Source organism: Mastigoproctus giganteus, chromosome 3 (assembly GCF_048544385.1).
Source record: "Mastigoproctus giganteus isolate SK-2022 chromosome 3, ASM4854438v1, whole genome shotgun sequence".
Lineage (NCBI taxonomy): Eukaryota > Metazoa > Arthropoda > Arachnida > Uropygi > Thelyphonidae > Mastigoproctus > Mastigoproctus giganteus.
This window is the reverse complement of record NC_143577.1, coordinates 159,914,467-159,939,624: the sequence shown is the minus strand read 5'-3', so window position 1 is coordinate 159,939,624 and position 25,158 is coordinate 159,914,467. Positions and strand designations below refer to the sequence as shown.

General features: G+C 37.8%; 1 protein-coding gene across 1 annotated transcript in view; it reads left to right on the top strand.

The window, feature by feature from the left end:
• LOC150088362 (ribosome biogenesis protein NOP53-like) overlaps nucleotides 1–25,158 on the top strand; it is a 173,618-nt gene that overhangs the window by 124,972 nt on the left and 23,488 nt on the right. The window contains exon 9 of the mRNA XM_090370742.1: nucleotides 11,960–12,015. Within this exon, the coding sequence (XP_090226868.1) occupies nucleotides 11,960–12,015 (56 nt within the window). The remainder of the gene's footprint in view (nucleotides 1–11,959; nucleotides 12,016–25,158) is intronic.

Here is a 25,158-nt window from a genome sequence, read left to right as displayed (position 1 = left end):
CTATTTGACTGGAGCTAGTGAGAGTGAAACTAATCATGAGGAACAATTTTTAAATCAACCAGATGATTGCTATTTGTATCAGCATGTTATTGAAAGTACAGTAAAAATATTCTGGACATCACAATTTTACATGAACCAGATTGACATCTACAGTTGAGTGTACAGGAACCATTAGCCAGGAGTGACCATAGAGTTCTAAGTTGGACGATGTTGTTGAAAACAAAGGAATGGGTATCAATTTTCAAGAAAGGAGATTATGAGAAGTTTAGGTGCTACTTGGCCTCTATCAACTGTTGAGATATCTCACAGAGTTCAAATACATTAGAATTATGGTATAACTTTAAAGCTATAGATATAGAAGCCTTGAGCGAATATATCATTAAGAAAATATAGCACATGAAGGGTTCTGAGACAGATAAATAATGAACTAGCCAGTTTAATAGAGCAGAGAAAGATGGCATTGAAGAGTTACAGAGCAATAAAAAATACTGAAGCCTATAACAGCTACAAATTGATCTGTAACAATAACACAGAAAAGGTTAGGCTGGCAAAAGCAGATCATGAGAAACTGGCCCCCTAAGAGAGCAAAGAATGGGGGACAGGAAGTTTTTCGTGTATGTGAATAATAATAAGAAAAGAGCAAATGAGGTTGGATCCTTGCAAAATGAATGTAGGACAGTTATGGATAACCCTGCTGATGTTGTATGAATTGACAGGTGCTTTGCATCAATATTTACAGAAAAAAGACCCTTCATGGTGAGAATAAACTGTGGAGTGAAGCTGGAAAGCATGTAAATAGTGATACTGAAATTTCGTAAGATTATTTATTAGAAAAACTTTCAAGCCTAAAGAGTACTACAAGCTTTTCACACATGTAACACTACTGTAGTTGATAGTATATACACAGTAGTCTTGAGGGAGACAGCAAGAGATTGCATTCAACCATTGAAGTTAATTATGAAGTCATCACTATTGAGGTAGTGGATATTTGAGAAGTTCAAGCTGTTTGTGCAGGGCAAGGTTTCTCAAACTGGAAGGTAGAAGTGTGGAAATTTGCCTTTGGCCAGTGGGTAATTGATTGCTGGAACAAACTTCCATCTGTTGTCATGAGAGTTGATAGCTTAAATAAATTCAAGGAAAAACTGGACAAACTTTTGGAGTGAATAAATGGGTAGTGTGTTTTTTTTTTTGGCTGATGCTATATAACAGGGGTGGCCAACTTCATTTGTGATGCGATCTACTTTTTTTCTTCAAAATGTGCAGCGATGTACCATCTCAAGAATTTCATTGCACATGGTTAAAAAAGTTAATCAACACATATTGAAATATGTTGTTTATAAATTTTAAAACTAAATACAATTAAGAATTTTTATTTTAAATTCATACGTATTTAAATTTTTAATTTATGTGAAGTTTGTGACTTCATGTCATCTTCCCAGCTTTCAAAATCGGGGATATACTGTGGTAAGGCCAACCGTAAAGAATCTTCTGTATGCAAGTCCGTAAGAGTAGCGCGATTCTTCGTCTTTCTTTGTTTCAAATACGAAAAGGCCGATTCACATAAATATGTGGAACCAAAACAGGAAGTTCGCTGCATTTTTTTTTTTTTTTTTTTTTTTTAATTTGGGTACTTTTCTCGGCAAACATATTTCCAAAAGTCCTTTTTTGATGATCTGGCTTTTAGGAAGATATCGTTTTGCAATGTAATAATTTAATTTTCAAGTAATATTTTCTGCAATTTGTTTCGTATCTAAGTCGATGTTAAATGTATTGAACAATGCCTTTAATTGTTTTAAAATCACTGAATCTGGTTTCAAAATCATCCACAACTTTCTCAATTTCAGAAACATATTTCTTACTATTAAATTTAAAAATGGGATATTATTGCAAATAACTTTGCATATTTGCAAAATGATCGAATTTTTTTTTCTTTGAAATCCTTAGTTGTTGCCAAAAATTGATATCTAAATGCAAAAATACTGCTAATCATGTCACCCACATTTTTATTTTTTCCTTGTAATTCCAAATTCAGATCACACAACCACTCCATATCTTGTAGTTGCTCATAATTATCACCCTTTGATCAACAATTTTTTTAATGTCATTCAGCAAATTTCTAAATCTCTGTAGAAACTTACTCCGACTCATCCACCTCACATTTAATAAGCAGAAATCAAAAGCAATTAAGCATTACATGGATAGAACCCTTCGTAGCGGAAAATGCCCCTACTCTGAGCGGCCTTCTGATTTCCCCCAAATCTTGAACCTGACCAGTGGCTTTCACATCTAGATTTGCCTCGAACATGGAACAGTGTCCTGATCTTCATACTCCAACAACTAGAATCCCGCTTGACATTCTGTCTGCAGTATCAATCTCCAGGGAACAGCTTATTGCTGCCGAATCCCCCCAATTCATTATTAAATGTCTTAGCCCATATATTTTGGATTCCCTTCTAACTATTTTTAATGCTTTTTTGTCAAGCCATTTCTTTCCCCAGCAGTGGAACATCTACCTTGTGAAGCCTATCCCCAAAATTCAATCTCCTACACTTCTTAAGCATTACAGGCCAATCTCCAATGCCTCAAGTCTTCTAAAGCTCCTTGAGAAGGTACTTCTCCACGTTCTAACTAAACAACTTCTTCCACATCAGCCTCCTCAACTCCATTACTCCCTTCCGCATAGATCCACTGTGACTAACCTCTTAGCCACCACCAGCTCTATCCTCTCTGCATTTGAATTCCAAACAGAGCTTGCAGGCACCTCCGTAGCCAGGTGGGCAGGAGCAGCAGTGCATAGCACATGCTTCTTGATTAGACTGGGGTTCGAGCCCGTGACCACCAAATACGGAGGATGCAGAAAGGTCAGGGAATGACCACCGCATATCCCCGGAGCAATATGGTTGCTAATGCTCCTTAAAAAAAAAAAATAATAATAACAGAGTTTGCAGTCACCTATGTAGACCTTGAAGCAGCTTTCGACTCTATAAACGTTCCTGCAATGCTGAAGCTACTTTCAGACCACTACCAGATCAAGGGAGACACTCTACAGTTCCTCACGTCGCTCCTTCAAAACAGAATAATCCAGCTTACTGTCCATGGGTACATATACGAGCGAAGTGTCTCTTCAGGCATGTCACAGGGTGGTGTCTTATTTGGGCTCTTGTTCACAGCACTTATCTCTGCACTTGTTGAGTCCAGGTATGATATCTTATGTTATCTTAAGTTATCTTAAGCTCCTCACACCGATTTCTCCATACAATGATCTTCTCATGATAACAGGATCAATTAATAATACATTGACAGAAATTGAAAACTACCCCAACCAATTCGGATTAAAAATAAACCCAGAAAAATCTGAATTTATGATATTCTCTTTAAAGAAAATGCCTTCTTATATTCAGCCCATTCTGTGTAATTCTCCAATTCCCATCGTCAAAAGCATACTGATCTCGGGGTTGTGTTTGATCCTAAGCTCTGCTTCAGTTACCACATAGACAAGCTCCTCTCCCTGGCAACTCGACTCCGATGGATTGCCAAACAGCATCTACATTATATCAATGAAGTCACAATTACTAGAAAATATATAAAAACCACTGTATACTCTCCGCTTTTATATGCTGCAGAGGTATGGGCATCAGCTACCACTAGCACAATCAGGCCACTTTTTTTCTGCTGAATTTTGGCTCTTAAAATGGGCCATAAACAAACATAAACTTCCTCCACAGCTAAGGACAACTAAAATGGCCAGCTTGATTTAAATTCACGGGCTCCCCACGCTGATTAAGGTGAAACGTCTTACCACGACTATCAAAATGATGGTTGGCGAGATTTCGCACCATCATTCTGGGACCTGTGCTCATGGAGAGTCCTTCAGCCTTCCCTCAGAGTGACTCCAACTCTATGCCCACATCTCAGCCGTCTCCACCTATCCGATAGGTTCCTGCCTTTTCAGCTACTTTCATGTGTCCAGTCCTTGGATGCTGACCTTAATAAATTCGCTTCTGACAGGGAATACAGACGTCGCATCCTTGAATTGTACTTCCCTGTCCCTGATCCTTCTCCTCGGAGCTCGTCTTAATACTGCAAGCCATCAATATCACCTGATGTGAAGATGGCATACTAACTTTTCAGTATGACAGTTAGTAATGATGGACTAACTACTTCTGTTCAGTGCAAAGAACGTTGCCTGTTTATACTACTATATGTATATGAAATTATGAAATTATTTGTTCCGCCAATATCTTCTTTATATATTGTATTGTAAATAACTATGATACTTGGAGTTTTGAGTTGTATGGAAATGCATATGTATCCACATATGCATTTCCTATGTTTTATATGTCAGTGCTCCCTATTTATATTGTATTATTACTGTTAACCCCTGTCCCGGTGGCTGTGAAGGGCAACATTGCAATCTATCGAATTGTATTATCATTATTATTACAATAAAGATTTCTTCTTCTGTGTGTAATATCAGATCTGGTTCATTTTCATTGAGTTGCATTTTGAAAAGTCTCCTATGAAGAGATTGTCCTTTGATGGAATTCACGATTTTGAAAGATATGTCCATAACACTTTTAGTATTTAATCTTTTGCTGGCTAACGCTTTTTTTTTTTTTTTTTTTTGTTAGTTGTTGGCACATCGGCTTCTGTGGCCATTATGAACCTCCCAAAGTTTTTGCATTTTCTACTCTGATCCAAGTCCGAGGCGGGATTCGAACCTACGACCTTTGCGTTGCCAGTCAAACACTTTACCCACCCAGCTAGCCTGGTCCTTGTTGGTGGATAATACAGTGGTAACTCAAAAAATCTGGAAGTTCATCATCCTTTTGACACAATGCGACAAATCCGTTAAGATGTCCCGTCATTGCTTTAGCTCCATCTGTTGTTACTGATACGAGCTTAAATAGTGGTAATTTTATTTTTAGGCAGAAAATCCCATTGGTATTTACCATGGAGTGCATTGCAAATCAAACAACGTTTTTCTTTTATCATTACAAAAAATATTCTAGTTCCGACTCGATGAAAATGATACATTTTACTCTTTTTTGTAGTATCCATTTTAAATGAAAGGATATTAAATTAACATATAAGTACTGTCCTGTTATTAATATTAAGTAAGCTAAATAAGAATTCGACACATACACTGCTCTCCCCAACATAACTGCCTGAATTTTCACTAGACAAGCCTAGTGACTGCGTGGCGGCAAGAGTAATCATGTGGTTCAATGGATTTGTAATAAGCTTATGCAGTGGGGCGCATAATAATAACATTTAGATTTTGACTAATCTATTTTTTATATATATTTAAAATTCATCGTGATCGACCGAAATTAAAGCCGCGATCGACCTGTTGGCCACCCCTGCTATATAAGATTGCATTCTTGCATCATATGCCTCTACTAATGCTAACATTAGCAAAACTATGGATGATTTCCGGTCAGTTGAAGGAGGTTATTAATATACAAAGGAAGAGAGTAGGAGAAAGAACTGAACCTTGGGGAACACCAGCATTAATGGAGAAGTTAGAAGACAAAGAGATATCTATCATCACCCACAGGGAGCTGACAGACAGAAACCTGGACAGAAATTGCAAAAAAAAATTTGGCAATCCAAACTTGTTAAGAAGACCTTTATGCCAAACACGATTGAAATCCTTAGAAATGTCAAGAGTAACTGCTTAAGTTTCACCAAATTTTTCCATTGAATTTGTCTATAGATGGTTAATCTAAGCCAATATATCATCAGTGGATCAATGGAATTCATATTGGCAATCATTGATCAGATGGAAGATTTCAACATAATAATTTAGGAATTGGTGGTTAATGGATTAGTATTAGTATAAGCAATGGCCACATGGTGCAAGGAAGCCTATGGCTTATGCTGCACCAGCCAAAAAATAAAATAAAAAATAACAAAAAATAAATAAAATAAAATAATAATAAGAAAAATTTTTAAAAAATATAATAATTAATAAGAGAAAAGGAAATAGACGACCTATGCGTTTCCCTCCTGTAAGTAATTATTCAGCTGACCTTTGAATTTCCCCAAACTGTCAGCTTCTACCACCCATGTAGGTAACTTATTCCAGTAAATTATAACTCGCTGGCTAAAATAAAATTTCCTGCGAGCCAGTCTAAACATCTCCCCCTGTAACTTGAAATTATGGCCCCTAGTTCTAGAATTATTTATAACCGTGAAAATTTCATGCTCAATAATTTTACTTATGCCTCTCAGAGTCTTAAATACCTCAATCAAGTCTCCTCTAAGGTGCCTAGTCTCCAAGCCCTGCATCCCAAATATTCAAGTCTTTCCTCGTATGGATGCCCTTTTGCCAATCTCACCAGGTGAGTTACCTGTCTTTGGACCCTTTCAACAAGCACAATGTCTTTCTTTAGGTGCAAGTCTCCATACTTGAACACAGTATTCCAAGTGTGGTCTAACAATAACAATAGCCTTATATAATGGAACTAAGATGTCCTTTCTCTACTAGCAATTGTTCGATAAATCATTGATAGGACATTGTGGGCCTTCCTTGCAACCAGTCTACAATGCTCGGAGAACTTAATGCCTGACTATCGTAACACCCAAGTCCCTTTCTTCCACTACTGGCTTTAGTTCAACTCTTCCAAGGGTATAAGTTATTTTTGCGTTACTGTTCCTCAGTTGCAATACCTTACACTTTGCTGGATTAAAGCAAAACTGCCATTTTTCTGACCATCCCTGAAGTCTATCTAGGTCACTCTGAAGAAGCTCTTCTTGGCGATGATCTTTACATCTGCAAATTTAGACATCACACCCTCTAACTCTTCATTGATGTCATTTATGAAAATTAAAAACAACAATGATCCTAATATTCATTCCTTGGGGAACCCCACTTCTTATATCAACCCAATCTGAGGAATAACCATTTATCACAACCCTCTGCCTCCTGCTCTGAAGCTATCCAGCTATCCATCTAAGGATTTTCCCTGTGATTCCAACCTGTTCCTGCTTATAAAGTAACCACTCATGTGGGACTGAGTCAAATGCTTTGCTGAAATCTAAATAAACAGTGTCAAAATTATTCCCTAAGTCTAGCTCTTGAGTGACCCTGTCAAAATAGCTAACCAGATTAGTTAAATATGATTTTCCCTTTATAAAACTGTGCTGAATATCCTTCAGAATTCCATTTCTGTCTAAATGATCCTGAATTCCACCCTTGATCATTGACTCCATGATTTTCCCTACTACTGAAGTTAGACTATCCAGGGTAATTTCTCACTTCACTCTTAGAGCCGCCCTTGTGTATTGGAGACACATTGGCACTTTTCTAATCCAACGGAATCATTCCCGAGTCCAGTGATGCTCTCATAATTAGCCTCAGTGGTTCAATGCACTCACTTGCCACCTCCCTTAAGATTATAGGGTATATGCCATCAACCCCAGGAGCCTTACTGGCCTGTAGGCTCAAAAGTTTCTTCATTAAATAAACATGTGAATTTTCAACTTCACTCCCATAATTTCTCATTGATGTAAAGGGTTTTTCTTCTGTAAATATTGATACAAAATAACTGTTGAGTTCATCTGCAACTTCAGCTGGGGTATCTAATACTATCCCACATCCATTACATAAGGGTCCGATCTGGTTTCTTCCATTACTTTTGACGGAGTAGAGTAAAGTAGTGCAATGGAAAAATAATTGGATGTAATGGATTTTCACCCTTTTTTAGGAACTGGCAGAACGTGAACAAATTTCGGAGCAGAAGGAAAAACATCAATGGAATTAAAAAAGTGCAAAAAAAATTACACAGAACAGGAGTAAACTCAGACACATGGGTTCTGAGAACAAGTGGAGAAATACCATCAGGACCTAGAGCTTTCTTGGCATCAAGGCTGTTCAGAGTTATTCTGTCATGCTTTTGATAGAAAACTACAGGAGGCATTGAACGGAGCATCCTGGGAATGGTATAAGAGGTGGCTTACCAAAATAATCAATAGAAGAATTAAAAGAAAAGTAGGATGCTAGTAAGTCTGCTTTATCTTTAGCTGAGGGGGTAATAGAACCATTATGTTTTAACGGAGGTGGGAGTATAGATGGGCAAATGTCACGGCCGTAGCTTTGGCAAGAGACCAGAATGCTCAACTTCCATTTGGACAAGAAGCAGGTTTTCTACTTATAGGATATGTACACGTAGAACGCAGGTAGCTCTTATCAGAAAGCAGCAGTGACATATAGTTGAGGCTTCTCACTGGCTATGAACACACAGAAAACAGTTGACTAGTGTAACTTATCAGTATGCGAAGGGGGGGGTAAGTGTTACACTGGTCAACTGCTTTCTAAGTGTTCGTAGCCAGTGAGAAACTTCAACTGTATGTTGCTGCTGGTTTCCGATAAGTGCTACCTGCATTCTATGTGTACTTTAGCCTGTTGAAAATTTAGTTTGGACTGATTAAAATCTGCTTTATAATTGTTAAGATTATTTGTTTGGCCTTTAGTCTAGGCCAAAAATGAAGCTGGAGATTTGGATACGAGTCAGTTGCGGTATGCAACATTCTTACCTTGAACAGCCTTAGTACACTTGTTGAAAAACCAAGGTTTAGATAAAGCATGGATGCACAACCCGAGTGTCTCAATCTTCTTGAGTCGCGAGGGAAGGTCACTGATTAAGGAACATTGTAAATGAAATAATACCCAAACATAATACTTTTATCATATCACGTAACATTGTAGGAATTACTATGTCACTCAATATGATAAAAGTACTATATATTGTAGGAACTACAATGTTATGCTAAATGATAAAGATTTATCATTTAGCGTGACATTGTATTTCTTTCCAAAATTCCTTAATTGCTAATTGTTGATACTCCCTCACAGCCCCATTGTAGTTTGTACATTGCCACGTGATACGATACAATAAATAAAATGTAGTTGAACAATTGGGATAAACATTCTGATATTATCCTGAACCTATGATGGCTGTTATTGTACTTGTTGCTGAAACTTTTTAGTCTTTCACGAACATGACATTCTTTGTTAAATGTGTGGAGAGTGAAGTGTGAGAGATAGAGGTTTTTTTTTTTTTTTCCTATTCTTTGTACTTTGCCATCTTCATTGTGTAAATATAATAAATACCATTCAAAACCTATAAATGTGATCCCTAGGCAAATAGCCAGGAATTGCATGTCACTGTCATCTAAATTTAGGGGGTCATGAATAGGAAAAAGTTTGTGCACCCCCTAAAATAAAGGACAAGATTTTAAGGTGGAATTAGGAATAAAGGATTTTATCCCTACAAAAATTTTCTTGACAAGATCTGAGTAAATATTGACATCAGAAGATTTAAACAGGAATCCAACCAAGGTAAAGAAGAATAAAAATCTTGTATATCCCATTTCATATTCTTGTAATGCCAAACAACATGAGGCTGAGAACAGCAATGAGACAAAGGCTCTATTGGAAGAGACCATCACCAAATTTTTCTGTGAAATGCCTAGAGGACCACTCAATGCTACAGTGTACTTTTAGTCATTCGTGAGAAAGGGATCAAGGGTGCTAGGCATATAGTTAGGATTCTCTGGTATTCTGGTATAATAAACACTGTGCAAACTCATTAGTAATTGCAAAATCCTCAGCATCTCAACCATCTGGGTCTGTGTGACTAGAAAACAAGCCAGCTGGAGTTGTGAACCACCAGGGAAAATTACCTCACTGTGAGAAAAGTTTAACTGAAGTCGCACTAGCCAGCTGCTTTTTGTGTGTCCATAGCCAGTGAGCAAATTAAGGCATATTCCTGACACAGTGGGCATCATTCGTATCTGAGACTTAGTTCGAATAGCACGGTCTCTACACCTACAGTATTGAAAAAGTAATTTTAACAACAGGTTTTTAGCTATTATGTACACAGAAAATAAATTTATTTAAAAAGTTCTGCGACCCCTTTAATTTATCCCGTGACACCTCTGAGGGTCGTGCCACTGTTCTAACCTAGCCTAATCTCCCTTCACTGTCTGTCTGTCTCATTAGACATTCTGTATCTGCTGAATGCCTTTTCTATATATATTTCTTTGGGCACTTCTGAGGATTGACACTTGATATTACTTATGCCATTCTTACTCAGAATGGAAGACACTTCACAATTCCCTAATTACAACTCAAATATGTCCTAGAGGAATGTACAAATTATGATAAAATGAAGACTTATATTGACTTTATTATATAACACAAGGCAACACATCATACTACAAAATATCCTGAGTGTTCATAATGAGATAATACATGCTTTCAACTTCATGAAGGCAATAAACCCGCATTCTCTGAACCCTGATGGCATAATAGAGATTAGCATGGTGACTACAGTTTATGAAAACATCCATAGGTACCAGCATTACAAATAATAAGCTTTATTTATCATAGTGATGCAGTATTGTTATCCCTGTCATTGCATCAAGAAACTACAACTAACATTTTCTCTATTTTTTGAGCACAGTGAGATTATTTCTGCATATTCCTATCACTTTCTGGACCCTTTCTAGAAGAGGCAAAACACCTATGGCTTGGCATATAAGGTTATGAAGTAATTCTCTTAAAGTCATTTTTCTCTTGGAGTTGTCAATTTCTGTTGCTTGTTATCTATTCAGTAAGCCCTTCCCCCCATGTCCTTTGGAAATATTGTGGTGCCAGAAGCTGAATATGTGGAGGGGACAGTGTAACCAAATTCCTTATTATTAGCAGCTTGTTAATTCATCATTTCAGAGGTCCAGTGTTCAAGAGCCCTTATCTATTGGTGTACCCAATATTTAGGTGATAACATTGACCATGGTTTGAATCCACTTGACGGGAAAATATGGTTAGTGATAATATTCTTGAAGTGATTAGTTGTAAGCTCCCCTGACCTATGTGGCATAACTTTTTGATTATATGAACACTACACATTATGCAACGCGTGGAAGAAGACTTCCAAAAATTTTTGATCAGTGACAGGCACAATGTAACAAGTGTGTTGTTGCAGAAGGAGATTATATTGAAGAATATTAACAGTGTTAATATTCAGAATATTAACAATTTATCATTGGATAAAATTAATTTTTACAATAGTCACAACACTTTGTTCTGTTAAAGCTTTTCAACTTATTTACATGTCATATTAATGCCCATTATGTGTTACGTTTATTTCTCAGAACTGAGTCCTTGACGATTCGAGTGGTTTTAGTAAGGTGTCAGATTGTGCTGTTAACTGCTAAATATGAATTATCCTTGTTAACCATTAAACTGGATCGTTAAAGCACATAAATGTTTCCCATATCTATATAACTTTACTTTATTCATCAAGTAATCTCAGTCATGATTGCTTCCTGATATACCATTAACACAAGTTATAGACTCAAGCGTTTAGGGCATAAGCCTCAAGCTATGAAGGAGTCTAGACTATGTATAAATATAGTGCAAACGCATCAGAAATACATAGCTATATCTGAATAAATCAGAATATTAGTAAAACAGCATCGTTTTAAGTTATATCTCATATTGTGAATACCTTCACAACGAGTTGCCATGATATTGCACTACTTCGAATAAGTAACGCTTCACCTAAGGAGAAGACTAATGTTACTTATTCTCAGATGGATACCACCACCCAGACACCGTTTCAGGGCTATTTGGCCCTTCTTCGGTGGGTGGGTAGGTACCCGAGTGATGCGGGTACCTACCCACCCACTCGTTGTGAAGGTATTCACAATATGAGATATAACTTAAAACGATGCCGTTTTACTAATATTCTGATTTATTCAGATATAGCTATGTATTTCTGATGCATTTGCACTATATTTATACACAAGTTATAGTAAACTGATATTAAGTCATTTGTGATTGATATCTATCACATTGTGTATTCATAGAAGTATGAATTTTGTTTTGCTTATTATTTTTATACTTTTTTGAATGATGTAAGTTTTTGTTTCCATCTCTTTCTCCCAGGAACGAGAACTGAAGCTAAGGAAACTTGAAAAGATAAGAATGAATGACATATTTAAGTAAGATATATTTAAATTATAAATAAATATGTATATGATATAATAGGTAATATAGAGGCAATATGGAAAAAGAGTGAAAAAATAAATAAATAAATGAAGACAGAAGTAGAAATGGAAAGAGTGGAAGAAATATGTATCAAAAAAGTTTTGGAAATAATAAATTTAGACTGGTGACATCTGACCATTCCAAGGCCAAAAAATGGTGAAATATCACTAATACGATATGATAAACGAAACACAAAAGAAAAATAGATGTAGGACAAACAAAGCTAGGAACAAATAACAGACAACTATTGTATCCAGTCTCATGGGGAGGGGCTGGATACAACAGCCGTGAACATTACTGCATTTCGAACGTAATACAAATTACTGCAATGGACAATGAACCACATTCACTCAAATGCCAACCCGCTGAAGCAATAAAATCACATCACCAAGGTAAAAAAAACCAGACTGCAACCAAAGAAAAAGAAATAAAGTAGATAACAGAAAATAAAATAAACAGATTATAGAGGGCAGTATGAGCAGTGCAAAGCAATTAGCACTCACTACACTGATTAGAAATAAAACTAAAAATAATATGAAGAAATAAAAAGATGACTCTGAACATAAGTGGATGCGTACGCAATATCCAACAACACTTCACATAATATATAATATAATAGGTAATATGGAAAAAGTGAGTGCGGAAAAAGAGTGAAAAGAACAAATAACTATACAAAGACAGAAGTAGAAATGGAAGGAGAGTGGAAGTATATGTATCTGTAAATATATATATATTTATTTAAAAGTATGTGTGTATACACCCACGCACACACATATGGTTATAAAAATAATTGACCAGTAATTATGTGGCATTATTACAGGTGTTTCCATATTATGAACCAATGAGGAAAACACCATAAGATCTTATTACAACACAAACTTTAAATACTGCACACAAATGAATAATACAAGGCATGTGAAAAGTAAAAACACCCTCCTGCTTGCAGATGCTGCCAGAACCAGATGTGTATGTGGTTCTGGTAGCATTGGAAAGCAGGAGTCTGACAGCAGCATGGTCTGATGATGGGTATCAGTAAGATGCCTGAAATGTATAGTGGTTTGGGTTTATAAGCTTAATAAACTTATATGGTATGAGTTGTTAATTATAGTAATTCATCTTGAAAAAAAAAAAAAAAGTAGTTCACCCATCAGTACCATCCAGGATTTTGTCTAGTTGTCCCTTGAATTTATTCAATCCATCCACTTCCACAACAACAGATGGAAGCCAGTTCCAACAACCAACCACACACTGGCTGATGACAAACTTCCACACATCTATTTAGCATTAGTAGAGGCATATGATGCAAGAAAGCAAGCTTATGCAGCATCAGCCAAAAAAAAAAAAAAAAAAACCACTTCCATTTCACCCCTCGATTCGTTCAAAATACCTGGTGTCCAGCTGAGCCTTAAATTTATTTAGGCTATCAACTTCCACAACAAGGGATGGAAGTCTGTTCCACCGAACAACTACTCGCTGGCTAAAGGCAAATTTCCACACATCTATTGTACTCGTTCCAGCAGCTCTATATCCTTCTTGAAATGAGGACTCCAGACCTGTATACAATACTCAAGATGTGGCCTGACCATTGCCTTATAAAAGAGAATAATCACCTCCTTATCCCTGCTAGAAAAATTCCTGTATATCATTGACAAGATACCACGAGCTACTCTTGCAGCCCATCTGCACTGCTCAGAGAACTTCATGTCTGCCTGCACAATTACCCCCCAGGTCCTTTTTATTCTCAACCACTGTCAGTGTAGTACCACAGAGTTGATACGTTTCTCTGGGGTTGCTGTTAAACTTCATTTGCCACCTCTCAACCCATCTGCTCAACCTTTCCAGATCCTGTTGCATCATAGCGTCAGTAGTATCCTTAACAACCCTACCAACCTTTGTATCGTCTGCAAACTTGGACATTAAGCTTGATATACCATCATCAATATCATTTATAAATGCAGAAAACAATAATGGACCCTGAGGGACTCCACTAATAACATTAGTCCACAATGAGCCAGTGTCCATTGATTACCACTCTGTTTTCTCCCCCTCAACCATCCCTTTATCCATAGCAGCAATTTGCCTCCAATGCCACACTACTTCAATTTGTGCAGCAGTCTTCCATTTGCAACAGTATCAAAAGCCTTTTTAAGATCCAAATATATAATATCAAATTTATTCCCTACATCCAGTTCTTTTGTGACTGCATCATAGTGTCCAATCAAATTGGTCAGGCAAGCCTTTCCCTTAACAAAACCATGCTGTGTCCGAGCTATAACTGAAGTCTTCTCTAGATGATTCTGCAGTTTTTTTGTTTGTTATTTTGGAGCATTAGCAACTAAGGCCATATTGCTCCGGGAATATGCGGTGGTCATCCCCTTGACCTTTCCGCATCCTCCATATTTGGTGGTGACGGGCATGAACCCCGGTCTAATCAAGAAGCATGTGCTACGCATTGCTGCTCCTTCCCACCTGGCTACGGAGGCGCCCGATTGATTCTGCAGTGCTTCTTTAACGTACCTCCATTAATTTCCTGGAACAGAAGTTAAACTCACAGGTTTATAATTACTTGTGTCAACCTTTGCTCTTCCTTTGTGAATTGGGGTCACATATGCACATCTCCAGTCTATGGGTACCTCCCCTGAGTACAAAGAAGCTCTCATAATTATGGCTAAGAGTTTGCTTACTTCCTTTGCTGCCTCCTTTAATATAACTGGATAGATCCCATCCACCCCAGGTGCCTTTTTTATGTTTATCCTCAACAATTTCTCCTCCACTTTCCTCTCAGTTATTACAAAATCATCTAGCTCACTGCCAGAATTTACTTCACCTCTGGCATTCCCCTTCCTGAATAACTCCTCATGTGTGAATGTAGAGGCAAAATACTCGTTTAGTTTGTTAGCCACCTGAGCAGGATCCTCAGCTGTTGAACCATCAATATCCAGTGGACCAATATGATTCATCCCTTTTCTTCTAGAGTTTACATAGGTAAAGAACTCTTTTCTGTTTTTCTTTGCATCCTTTACCAAGGATTTCTCATAATCTGCCTTTGCCTACCTAATCTCCTTTGTGACTTGGTTACAGACCAGCTTATATCTATCATAGGCTTTCATATCACCCATTAATTTATATGTATCCCATGCATTTTTCTTCTCTGCCATATGTCTCATTAGTTCATCTGACATCCATTTAGGCCTAAACTTTGAACAATATTTCTTAGTTGGTATGTAAAGCCTAGTAGCTTCCAAGATAAGTTCTTTGAATGCTTCCCATTTTGAATTTGCTGTTGGTAACATCAGTTTGTCCCACTGTATAGAATTTAAATACTGTCTCAGACCATCGTAGTCCCCTTTATGAAAGCAAAAACCCTTCCCTTTACCCTGATCGTAGTTACCTCTTTGAGTAAATCCCACTTCAGCACACTGATCACTGCCACCTATTGGTTCCTTTATCTGCAGATTCTTAATGCATGAGGAATCACTACTGATAATCAGATCAAGAGTATTACTCCCTCTAGTTGCTGATGTAGAAAACAATCATCCAATAAATCCACAAAAGCCTTGCTAGTGTGTGAGCGACCAACCAACAAATTCCAGTCAATATCTGGGAAATTAAAATCCCCCATTATAATAAGACTCTCTGATTTACTGGCCCACTATTTCCCTGTACAGTTTCTTATTATACTCATCAGAGTCATTAGGCCTATACCACACTTCTACTCTCAATTTTGATCTCCCAACGCTTATGTCACACCAAACTGACTCGACCTGCACTGTCCAGCGATGTCGACTGGCTTCACTTCCTTGGATTTTATGAGTTTCTTAACTAATAATCATAACCCCTCCTCCCTTCCTATCCTGTCTGTACACATTGTACTCCCCAAATTCCAGTTATGCATTCCTTATATCTGTATGACACCATGTCTTTGATATCTCAACAGTATCTGCCTTTGATGTTTTGAGCAATACCTCAAATTCATCAAATTTATTTACCAAACTCCTAGCATTGGTGTACACGCAAGTAACATGCACCTGTTCCTATTCTTAGCTACCCTAACACAACCCATGTGTTTACTTGTACCGCAATGACTCCCAGCAGTCTCTGAAATATCCTGCATCTTGTTTTCCAGGCTGCTGCCCATTCCAATAGAAGCAGCGCAAGAATTACTTTCACCTCTGCCAGTGGCTACTGTTAATCTATTACTCCTTGTATCCCCCCCAAGCTAGCAGTTTTCCGACCCACCTAACACTGCCTCGATAGCATCAGCAAATATTCTTGCATCCTTTCTATTTAAGTGTATCCCATCTCTGTAGAAGCAGTCTCTCCTGATAACAAGTACAGACCAGGCTGAAAAAAATTCTACCCCTTGAGCCTTGCACAATCTTTCTAGGGCCGAATTGATCGACAAGGCTCTCATCACATACTCCCTCCTATCATGTCTGGGCAGAATTGCAGACACTTTCAAATTCAACCCTAATTTATGGCTTTTTTTTCAGCAGTGACCTGTACCTGTTAAGTAATTCTGCCGGTCTCCTACTCTTAATATCATTAGTGCCAACATGTACAACTATATCACCTTTTGTGCCCTTAAAAGATGATATCTGCTCTACAACGTCATCGACCTCTGTCCCTGGCAGACATACCCTGGTCCTGTTCCACCTATCCTTTTTACAAAGCATGTTCCCCGTTTCCCTGACAATAGTCACCAACAACTAATAGTTACTGTGGGACCAGCGCATTCTGCCTTGGGGTTTGCCGCTGTGTTGCGTGATGACCAAGTGCAAGCTCTGTCGTTGATGTGGGCAGCTGAGAGCTTGATGGGCCACTCAATTTATATCCTTCGAGGGCATCCACCCTGTCCTTCAAGCTCTCATATAGGCCCATAACAACACTGAGTTGTCGCCTGATTTCTTTACATCGCGCGCACACACAAAGACATCCCCCATGCCAATATCATGTCCCGTACCCAATTTCTCCACAAACATCATACAAGCAGTGAATTTTAAAAGGCTGTGATTCAGAGGGCAACTGCCCCCCCCTCAGTTCTCCCCTGAGCCACAGCACTCCCATTAGCTTGAGCCTTTTCCTTTGCTGCTCTGGTCTGAGTCATGATTTCGATTTAATTTCAATTTCAATACAAAATTATAACCCTAAACTTGTATCCCAACTCAGTATCGAGTATTATCTACGAGTTCTATTTATATAACTTCCATATCAAGTTATGTATTAATTAATTATGTTAAATTTGTAATCTAAGTCGTTGTATGTATTTAGTTAAAAAGTACAATTTAATTGACAATGAAGAGTAACAAGATTAATAGATTTTACTGATTAATTGACTATATTATATACTATACTAAGCTTACGCTATCTAGTTCAGGATAAAACGTATCGTATAACAATGGTGGCAAGTTACGAACGTTAAATCTGCGGACACTTAAGTATTAATTAACTTCCAAATCTCGCTGTCTCAATTCAGAATAAACTAAGGATCCTGACTAGGTCTATAAGCTACTTATAGAAAAAAGTAGCTCTATTCTCGACTTGAATTTATGCCCCCTCATGAGAAATAAATTAAGAACAAAAAAGTACACATAGATGAAAAGTTGTCATTATCTGCATCATGGCAAGTATAGATGTGGAAAACATGTTTATTAACATTACAAGAGAGAGAAAATAGATATAATAAGTAAAATAAGAGGGTGTACGTCAGAATTCCACATATGAATAAAATACTCTCTAACACTATGATAATTAGTTATTACAAGCTACAAACAGGTTAAGTATGGGAAATCCATTCTACCATTCATGCCAAATATCTTTATGGAAGATTCTGAAGAAACAGCTATTGGTTTGGTCACTACAAGACCTATATGGATGATATATATTTGATGAAGAAACCACAATGATTTTTTGAGTACAGGTAGTAGTAGTGGCATATGATGCAAGAAAGCAAGTGTATGAGCTTATGCAGCATCAGCCAAAAAAAAAAAAAAAAAAATCACACCATTCCCTCCAAATGCCTGTCCAGTTCCTCCTTAAATTTATTCAACCTATCAACTTCCACAACGACAGATGGAAGTTTGTTCCAGCAATTAACCACCCGCTGGCTAAAGGCAAATTTCTGCACATCTATTCTACCTCTGTCTTTTCTTAATTTGAATTTATGCCCCCTGAGGTTCGTAATCTGAACAAGTGGAAGGATCCCATCAGAATTCAGCGTGCTCAACCCATTCAAGGCGTTATATACCTCAATCAGATCACCGCGCAGGTGCCTAGTCTCCAGCCACTGCAATTTGCAGAACTTAAGCCTCTCTTGGTAAGGGGATCCCTTCATTCCCCTCACCAATCTTGTTGCCCTTCTCTGTACATTCTGAAGTAAATCTACATCCTTCCTAAAATGAGGCCTCCGGACCTATACGCAGTACTCAAGGCGTGGCCTGACCATTGCCTTATACAGAGGGATAATCACCTCCTTTTCCCTGCTAGCAAAATTCCTATATATCATTGACAAAACCCCATGACCTACCCTGGGAGACTGTCTGCATTGCTCAGAAAACATCATATCTGACTGCACAATTACTCCCAGGTCTTTTTCATTTTCTACCACCTTAAGTGTAGTACCACACAGTTGGTACGTTTCTCTGGGGTTACTTCTACCCATATGCAGTACTTTGCATTTGTCAAGGTTAAACTTCAGTTGCCACTTCTTAGCCCATCTACCCAAACTATCTAGATCCTGTTGCAGTAGCACACTGTCATTAACAACCCTGCCAACCTTTGTATCATCTGCAAACTTCAACATTAAGCCTGATATACCTTCATCAATATCATTGATAAATATACAAAACAACAGTGGATCTAACACCGAACCCTGTGGGACTCCACTAATAACATTAGTCCAAGAAGAGTAGCACCATTGATTACCATCCTCTGTCTTCTCCCACTTAACTATCCTTTTATCCATTGTAGCAACTTACCCTTAATACCATTCTGCTCCAATTTGTACAATAGTCTTTCTTGCGCAACAGTGTCAAAAGCTTTCCTGAAATCCAAAATATGATATCAAAATTATTTTTTGCATCCAGTTCCTTTGTAACCACATCATAATATCCTATCAAATTTGTCAGACAAGACTTTCCCTTAACAAACCCATGCTGTGTCTGAATTATTGCTGCAGCCTTGTCTAGATGATCCTGCAATGCATCTTTAACCAGTGACTCCATTATTTTACCCCGAACAGAAGTTAAACTAACTGGTCTGTAATTACTCGTGTCACCTTTCGATCCCCCTTTGTGAATTGGGGATACATTTGCACACCTCCAGTCCGTGGAAACCTCCCCTGAGTCCAAGGATGCTCTCATAATTATGGCTAAGGGTTTGCTTAGTTGCTTTGCTGCGTCCTTTAATATAACTGGATAGATCCCATCCACCCCAGGTGCTTTTCTTATGTTTAACTTCAACAATTTCTCCTCCACTTTGCTCTCAGTTATTACAAAATCATTAAATATCCTTCTACAATTTGATAACCTTCTGCCATTTTCAAACCTTAATAATTCCTCATGTGTGAATGTAGATGCAAAATACTCATTCAGTTTGTTTGCTATCTGAGCAGGATCATCAACAGTCGAACCATCGATGTCAAGTGTACCAATCAGATTCATCCTCTTCCTTTTAGAGTTTAGATAAGTAAAGAAATCCTTGCTGTTTTTTTTAGTATCTTTTGCCAAGGATTTCTCATAATCTGTCTTCGCCTGCCTAACCTCCTTTGTGACCTGATTACAGATTAACTTATATCTGCCATAGGCTTCTGAGTCGCTTGATAATTTATATGCATTCCATGCATTTTTATTCCCTGTTACGAGTCTCATGAGTTCATTAGATAACCATTTAGGCCTAAACCTTGAACAATATTTCTTAATAGGTATGAAACTTTTAGTAGCATCCACGATTCATTTCTTGAATGCTTCCCACTTAGAATTTACTGTTGGTAACATCGTCATTTTTTCCCACTGTACAGAATTTGAAAACTTTCTGAGACCACTGATCCTGCTTTGTGAATTGGGGTCAGACTTGCACATCTCCAGTCTATGGGTACCTCCCCTGAGTCCAAGGAAGCTCTCATAATTATGGCTAAGGGTTTGCTTACTTCCTTTGCTGCCTCCTTTAATATAATTGGATAGATCCCATCCACCCCAGGAACCTTTCTTATGTTTATCTTCAACAATTTCTCCTCCACTTTGTTCTCAGTTATTATAAAATCATCTAGCTTACTGCCAAAGTTTAATTCACCTCTGCATTCCCCCTCCCCGAATAACTCCTCATGTGTGAATGTAGATGCAAAATACTCATTTAGTTTGTTAGTTACCTGAGCAGGATCATCAACAGTTGAACCATCAATATCCAGTGGACCAATCTGATTCATCCCTTTTTTTCTAGAGTTTTCATAAGTAAAGAACTCTTTGCTGTTTTTCTTTGCATCCTTTGCCAAAGATTTCTCATAATCTACCTTTGCCTGCCTGACCTCCTTTGTGATTTGGTTACAGACCAGCTTATATCTGTGATAGGCTTCCGTGTCATTCATTAATTTATATGTATCCCATGCATTTTTCTTCTCTGCCACATGTCTCATTAGTTCATCTGACATCCATTTAAGCCTAAACCTTGAACAATATTTCTTGGTTGGTATGAAAAGCCTGGTAGCTTGCAAGATTAATTATATGAATGCTTCCCATTTTGAATTTGCTGTTGGTAACATCATCAATTGGTCCCACCGTATAGAATTTAAATACTGTCCCAGACCTCCATAGGCGCCTTTACGAAAGCAAAAACCCTTCCCTTTACCCCTGATGGTAGTTACCTCTTTGAGTAAATCCCACTTCAGCACGCTGTGATCACTGCCATCTAGTGGTTCCTTTATCTGCAGATTCTTAATGCATGAAGAATTGCTACTGATAATCAGATCAAGAGTATTACTCCCTCTAGTTGCCTCCCGAACATGCTGCTGTAGAAAATAATCACCCAATAAATCCACAAAAGTCTTGCTAGTGTGCAAGTGACCAATCCACAAGTTCCAGTCAATATCTGGCAAGTTAAAATACCCCATTATTATACATTCTGATTTACTGGCCCACTCTGTTTCTCTGTACAATTGTTTGTTGTGCTTATTAGAGTCATTACGCCTATAACACACTCCTACTCTCATTTTTGCTTTCCCAGTGCTTATGTCACACTAAACTGATTCAGCATTGCACTGTCCATCTAGTCAACTGGATGCACTTCCTTTTTGTTTCTCAACTAACAGCATAACCCCTCCTCCCTTTCTGTCCTGTCTATCCTTTCTGTACACATTGTACTCCCCAAATTACAATTCTCCACTGCTGTGTGACACCACTTCTCTGATATTTCAACAATATCCACCTTTGATGTCCTGACCAGCACTTCATCAAATTTATTTACTATACTCCTAGCATTGGTGTACATGCAAGTATACTCTTAGTTACCCAAACACAGCCCGTGTATTTATTTGTTCCATGATGACGCCCACCAATCCTTGAAATCCTCAACACCCTGCCCTCTCAACCACTGCTCATTCTAATCGAAGCAGAACAAGAATCACTTTCACTTCTGCCTGCGACTACTGTTTATCTTTTATACTGTAAATCCCCCAAGCTAGCAGTTTTCCGACCCACTTAATACTGCTTCAATAGCATCAGCAAACACTCTTGCACCCCTTCTATTTAAGTGTATCCCATCCCTGTAGAAGCAGTCTCTCCTGTTAACAAGCATAAACCACACTGAGAAAAATTCCACCCTGTGAGCCTTGCACAATCTTGCCAGGGCCGAATTGATTGACAAGGCTCTCATATACTCCCTCCTATCATGTCTGGCCAGAATTGTATTTATTGTACTAACTCACTGCTTTTTTTCAACATTGACCTGTACTTGTTAAGTAAATTTGCAGATCTCCTAGTCTTAATGTCAGTGCCAGCTTGTACAATACTATCACCCTTTGTGCCCTTAAAAGATGATATCCACTCTAAGATTTCATCAACTTTTGCCCCTGGCATATCCTGGTCCTATTCCACCTATGCTTTTTACACGGTATATTACCCATCTCCCTGACAATGCAGTCACCGACAATAACTATCTCCTTTGGGACCACTGCATTCTGCCTTGGAGTGTGCAGCTGTGTTGTCTGATGCACAAGATTGAACTGTGGCGTAGAGTTGGGCAGCTGCAAGCTTGATGGGGACCCCCATTTTAATATCTTTGAGCACATCTACATGACTCTTCAAACTCTCATAGGCACCCATCAGAACACTGAATTTGTGCCTAATTTCTTGATATTCTGCACCTAGTACACACAAAGACATCCTCGTTGGCTAGATCACATCCTGTTCCAGAAAGGTCCGCTAACATTTCACAAGTCGCATACTTTTTTTAGGCTGTGATGCATTGGAAAATCAGTTCTCCTGTGCCACAGCACTCCTGCTATTTTGTCCCCATTGCTTTGCTGCTCTAGTCTCTGAATCTCCCCCCAAGCTAGCAGTTTTCTGACCCACCTAGCACTGCCTCATAGCATCAGCAAATATTCTTGCACGTCTTCTGTTCAAGTGTATCTTATCCCTGTAAAAGTAGTCTCTCCTGTTAACAAGCACAGACCATACTGAAAAACGTCTACACCATGACCTTGCACATTCTTTCCATGGCTGAATTTATTGACAAAGCTCTCAACATATACTCCCTCCTATCGTTTTCTTGGATAGAATTGCAAACACTTTCAAATTCATTCCTAACTCGTGGCGGTTTGGCAACATTACCCTGTACTTGTTAAGTAAGTCCTCAGATCTCTTTCTCTTAATATCATTATTTCCAACACATACAACAAAAAGGCACAAAAGGTGACTTTTGTGCCTTTAAAATATATCTGCTGTACAACATCATCTACTTTTGCCCCTGGCAGACGTACCCTGATCCTATTCCACCTATCCTTTTACAAAACATATTTTACCGTTTCCCTGACAGTAGAATCGCCAACAATAACTAGCTCCTGTGGGATTAGTGCATTCTGCCTTGAAGACTGCCATTGTGTTGTCTGATGCACAAGAGCAAACTCTGGCGTTCAGTTGGGCAGCTGAGAGCTTCATGGGGGGCCCCCATTTTAATTCCTTCGAGGGCATCTTCCCTACTCATATAAACGCCCATCAGAATGCTGAGTTGGCACTTAATTTCTTCCCACTCTCTGCATCTAGTGCATGCGTGTGCACACACACCCTCTTTGGCTGGATCATGTCCTGTTCCAGTAAGGTCTGCAAAAATTTCACTAGGTGAACATTTTTTCAGGCTGTGGTGTATTGGAGAATCTGCCTCTTCAGTTCTTCCCCTAGCCACAGCACTCCTGCTACTTTGTGCCCATTGCTTTGCTGCTCTAGCCTGGGGCATGATTTCCATTTAAATACAATTTACAATTAAAATTAATAAGATTAATAAATATAATAGATTCCTAAATGCAGTGATATGTATTATGCTATCAAGTTCAAGATATATACGTTACACTATACCATAAAGATTGCAATGTTAAATCAGTTATATTTTTTTTTTTTTTTTTTTTTTATGAGAACTCCAAACACGAAAGGTATCAAAACCTATAGTACTTAGTACCGTGCATGGGTTGAAGGAGAAGTATGGGGAGAGGGGGATGCCGGAAACTTTGCTCTAGAGACTAAACATGGGTTTCGCCACTTCAAGCCTCCAATAAGCAAAGTGGTGGTATTTCACCGGTTGATGAAAGTCATCTACCACCTGATCCTTGCTAAAAAGTAAAAATTCCCTAACTAATCGCAAAATATATATATATATATATATATATATACCCAACAAGTGATTAGAACCTTTGACCTACTTATTTTTCACAATTAAAACCCAACCTTTAAAACCCTCTGCACTACTCGTTATGTGCTTATAACTTAACTACTCGTTAATTAAAACCCTCTGCACTACTCATTATGTGCTACGATATTGAAGCCAAAACACTGAGGCAATAGCAGTACAAATAGTAAGTCGTAACTTAAAATCATTAGCTAAATTTAAAAATAAGCTAATAAATGTGACCAACACTATTTGTAAAACAATTTAATATGTTGATTAATCAAAAAGATTGTAAAAATTTCCAACAAACTTATCCATTTCCATGAGCACAAAATTCTGTGCCCTAGCACTTATAATCTCATACAGCAGTTGTTACCAAATAATGAAAAAGTAAGACCCTCCCGAAACACTGAACTTAGATCTCTACAAGTTTATTTGATCACACTTTTTAGACAAGGACAACGTTACATTTTATTAAAATTATTGGATAGCATTTCAATTTTAACATTTCCTCTGAATGCCCCAGACTGAAGGTTCTTTGATTCATATGTGTTCAGCTAATACCACAACAGAAGGAAGGCTGCACTTCAAGTCTTCAAAGACTAGTGTCATTCAGATCATCTCAGATTGAAAACATCCACAGAAAGATGCAATTGTAGGTGATAAGAGTTGATATGCTCAAATGTGTGGATCAGATTATTAAAGGTTATTAAATCATCAAATGGCAACATTTAATGCAAGAACACCACAACATATCAGTAACTGCACCATGCAGAGTCCAACAATGAATGCATTACAAGAATATTTTGACATTCGTGTTTACATATCTGATTTTTTAAATACAGGCTTAACTTTTAAAATATTAATTGCAGTGCTTGTATTTGAAAGTAGCATTACGACTCAGGTGGAGTAAACTGATTACTGGGTAATATCCTGTGTCATATATTATAGTTGCATTCATAGTTAAAAGAAAATTTAGTTAGTGAAATGTTTAATTGTTTGATTTTACTTTGGACTTGTTGAGCAGTGTGACTGCACTGTTGATAGTCAATTTGTGCAAAATCACATGGTGCACTATATTCAACTAAATCTGAATCATGAAACAAAGATTTTGCATTATCCAATATTATTATTGAATAGAGTTGAAAATAATAAATGAAGACAAAAAACTTTAAGATACAGTTTATTGCATTTCATGTAGAGATGCATATTTAAACTGCTACAGTATA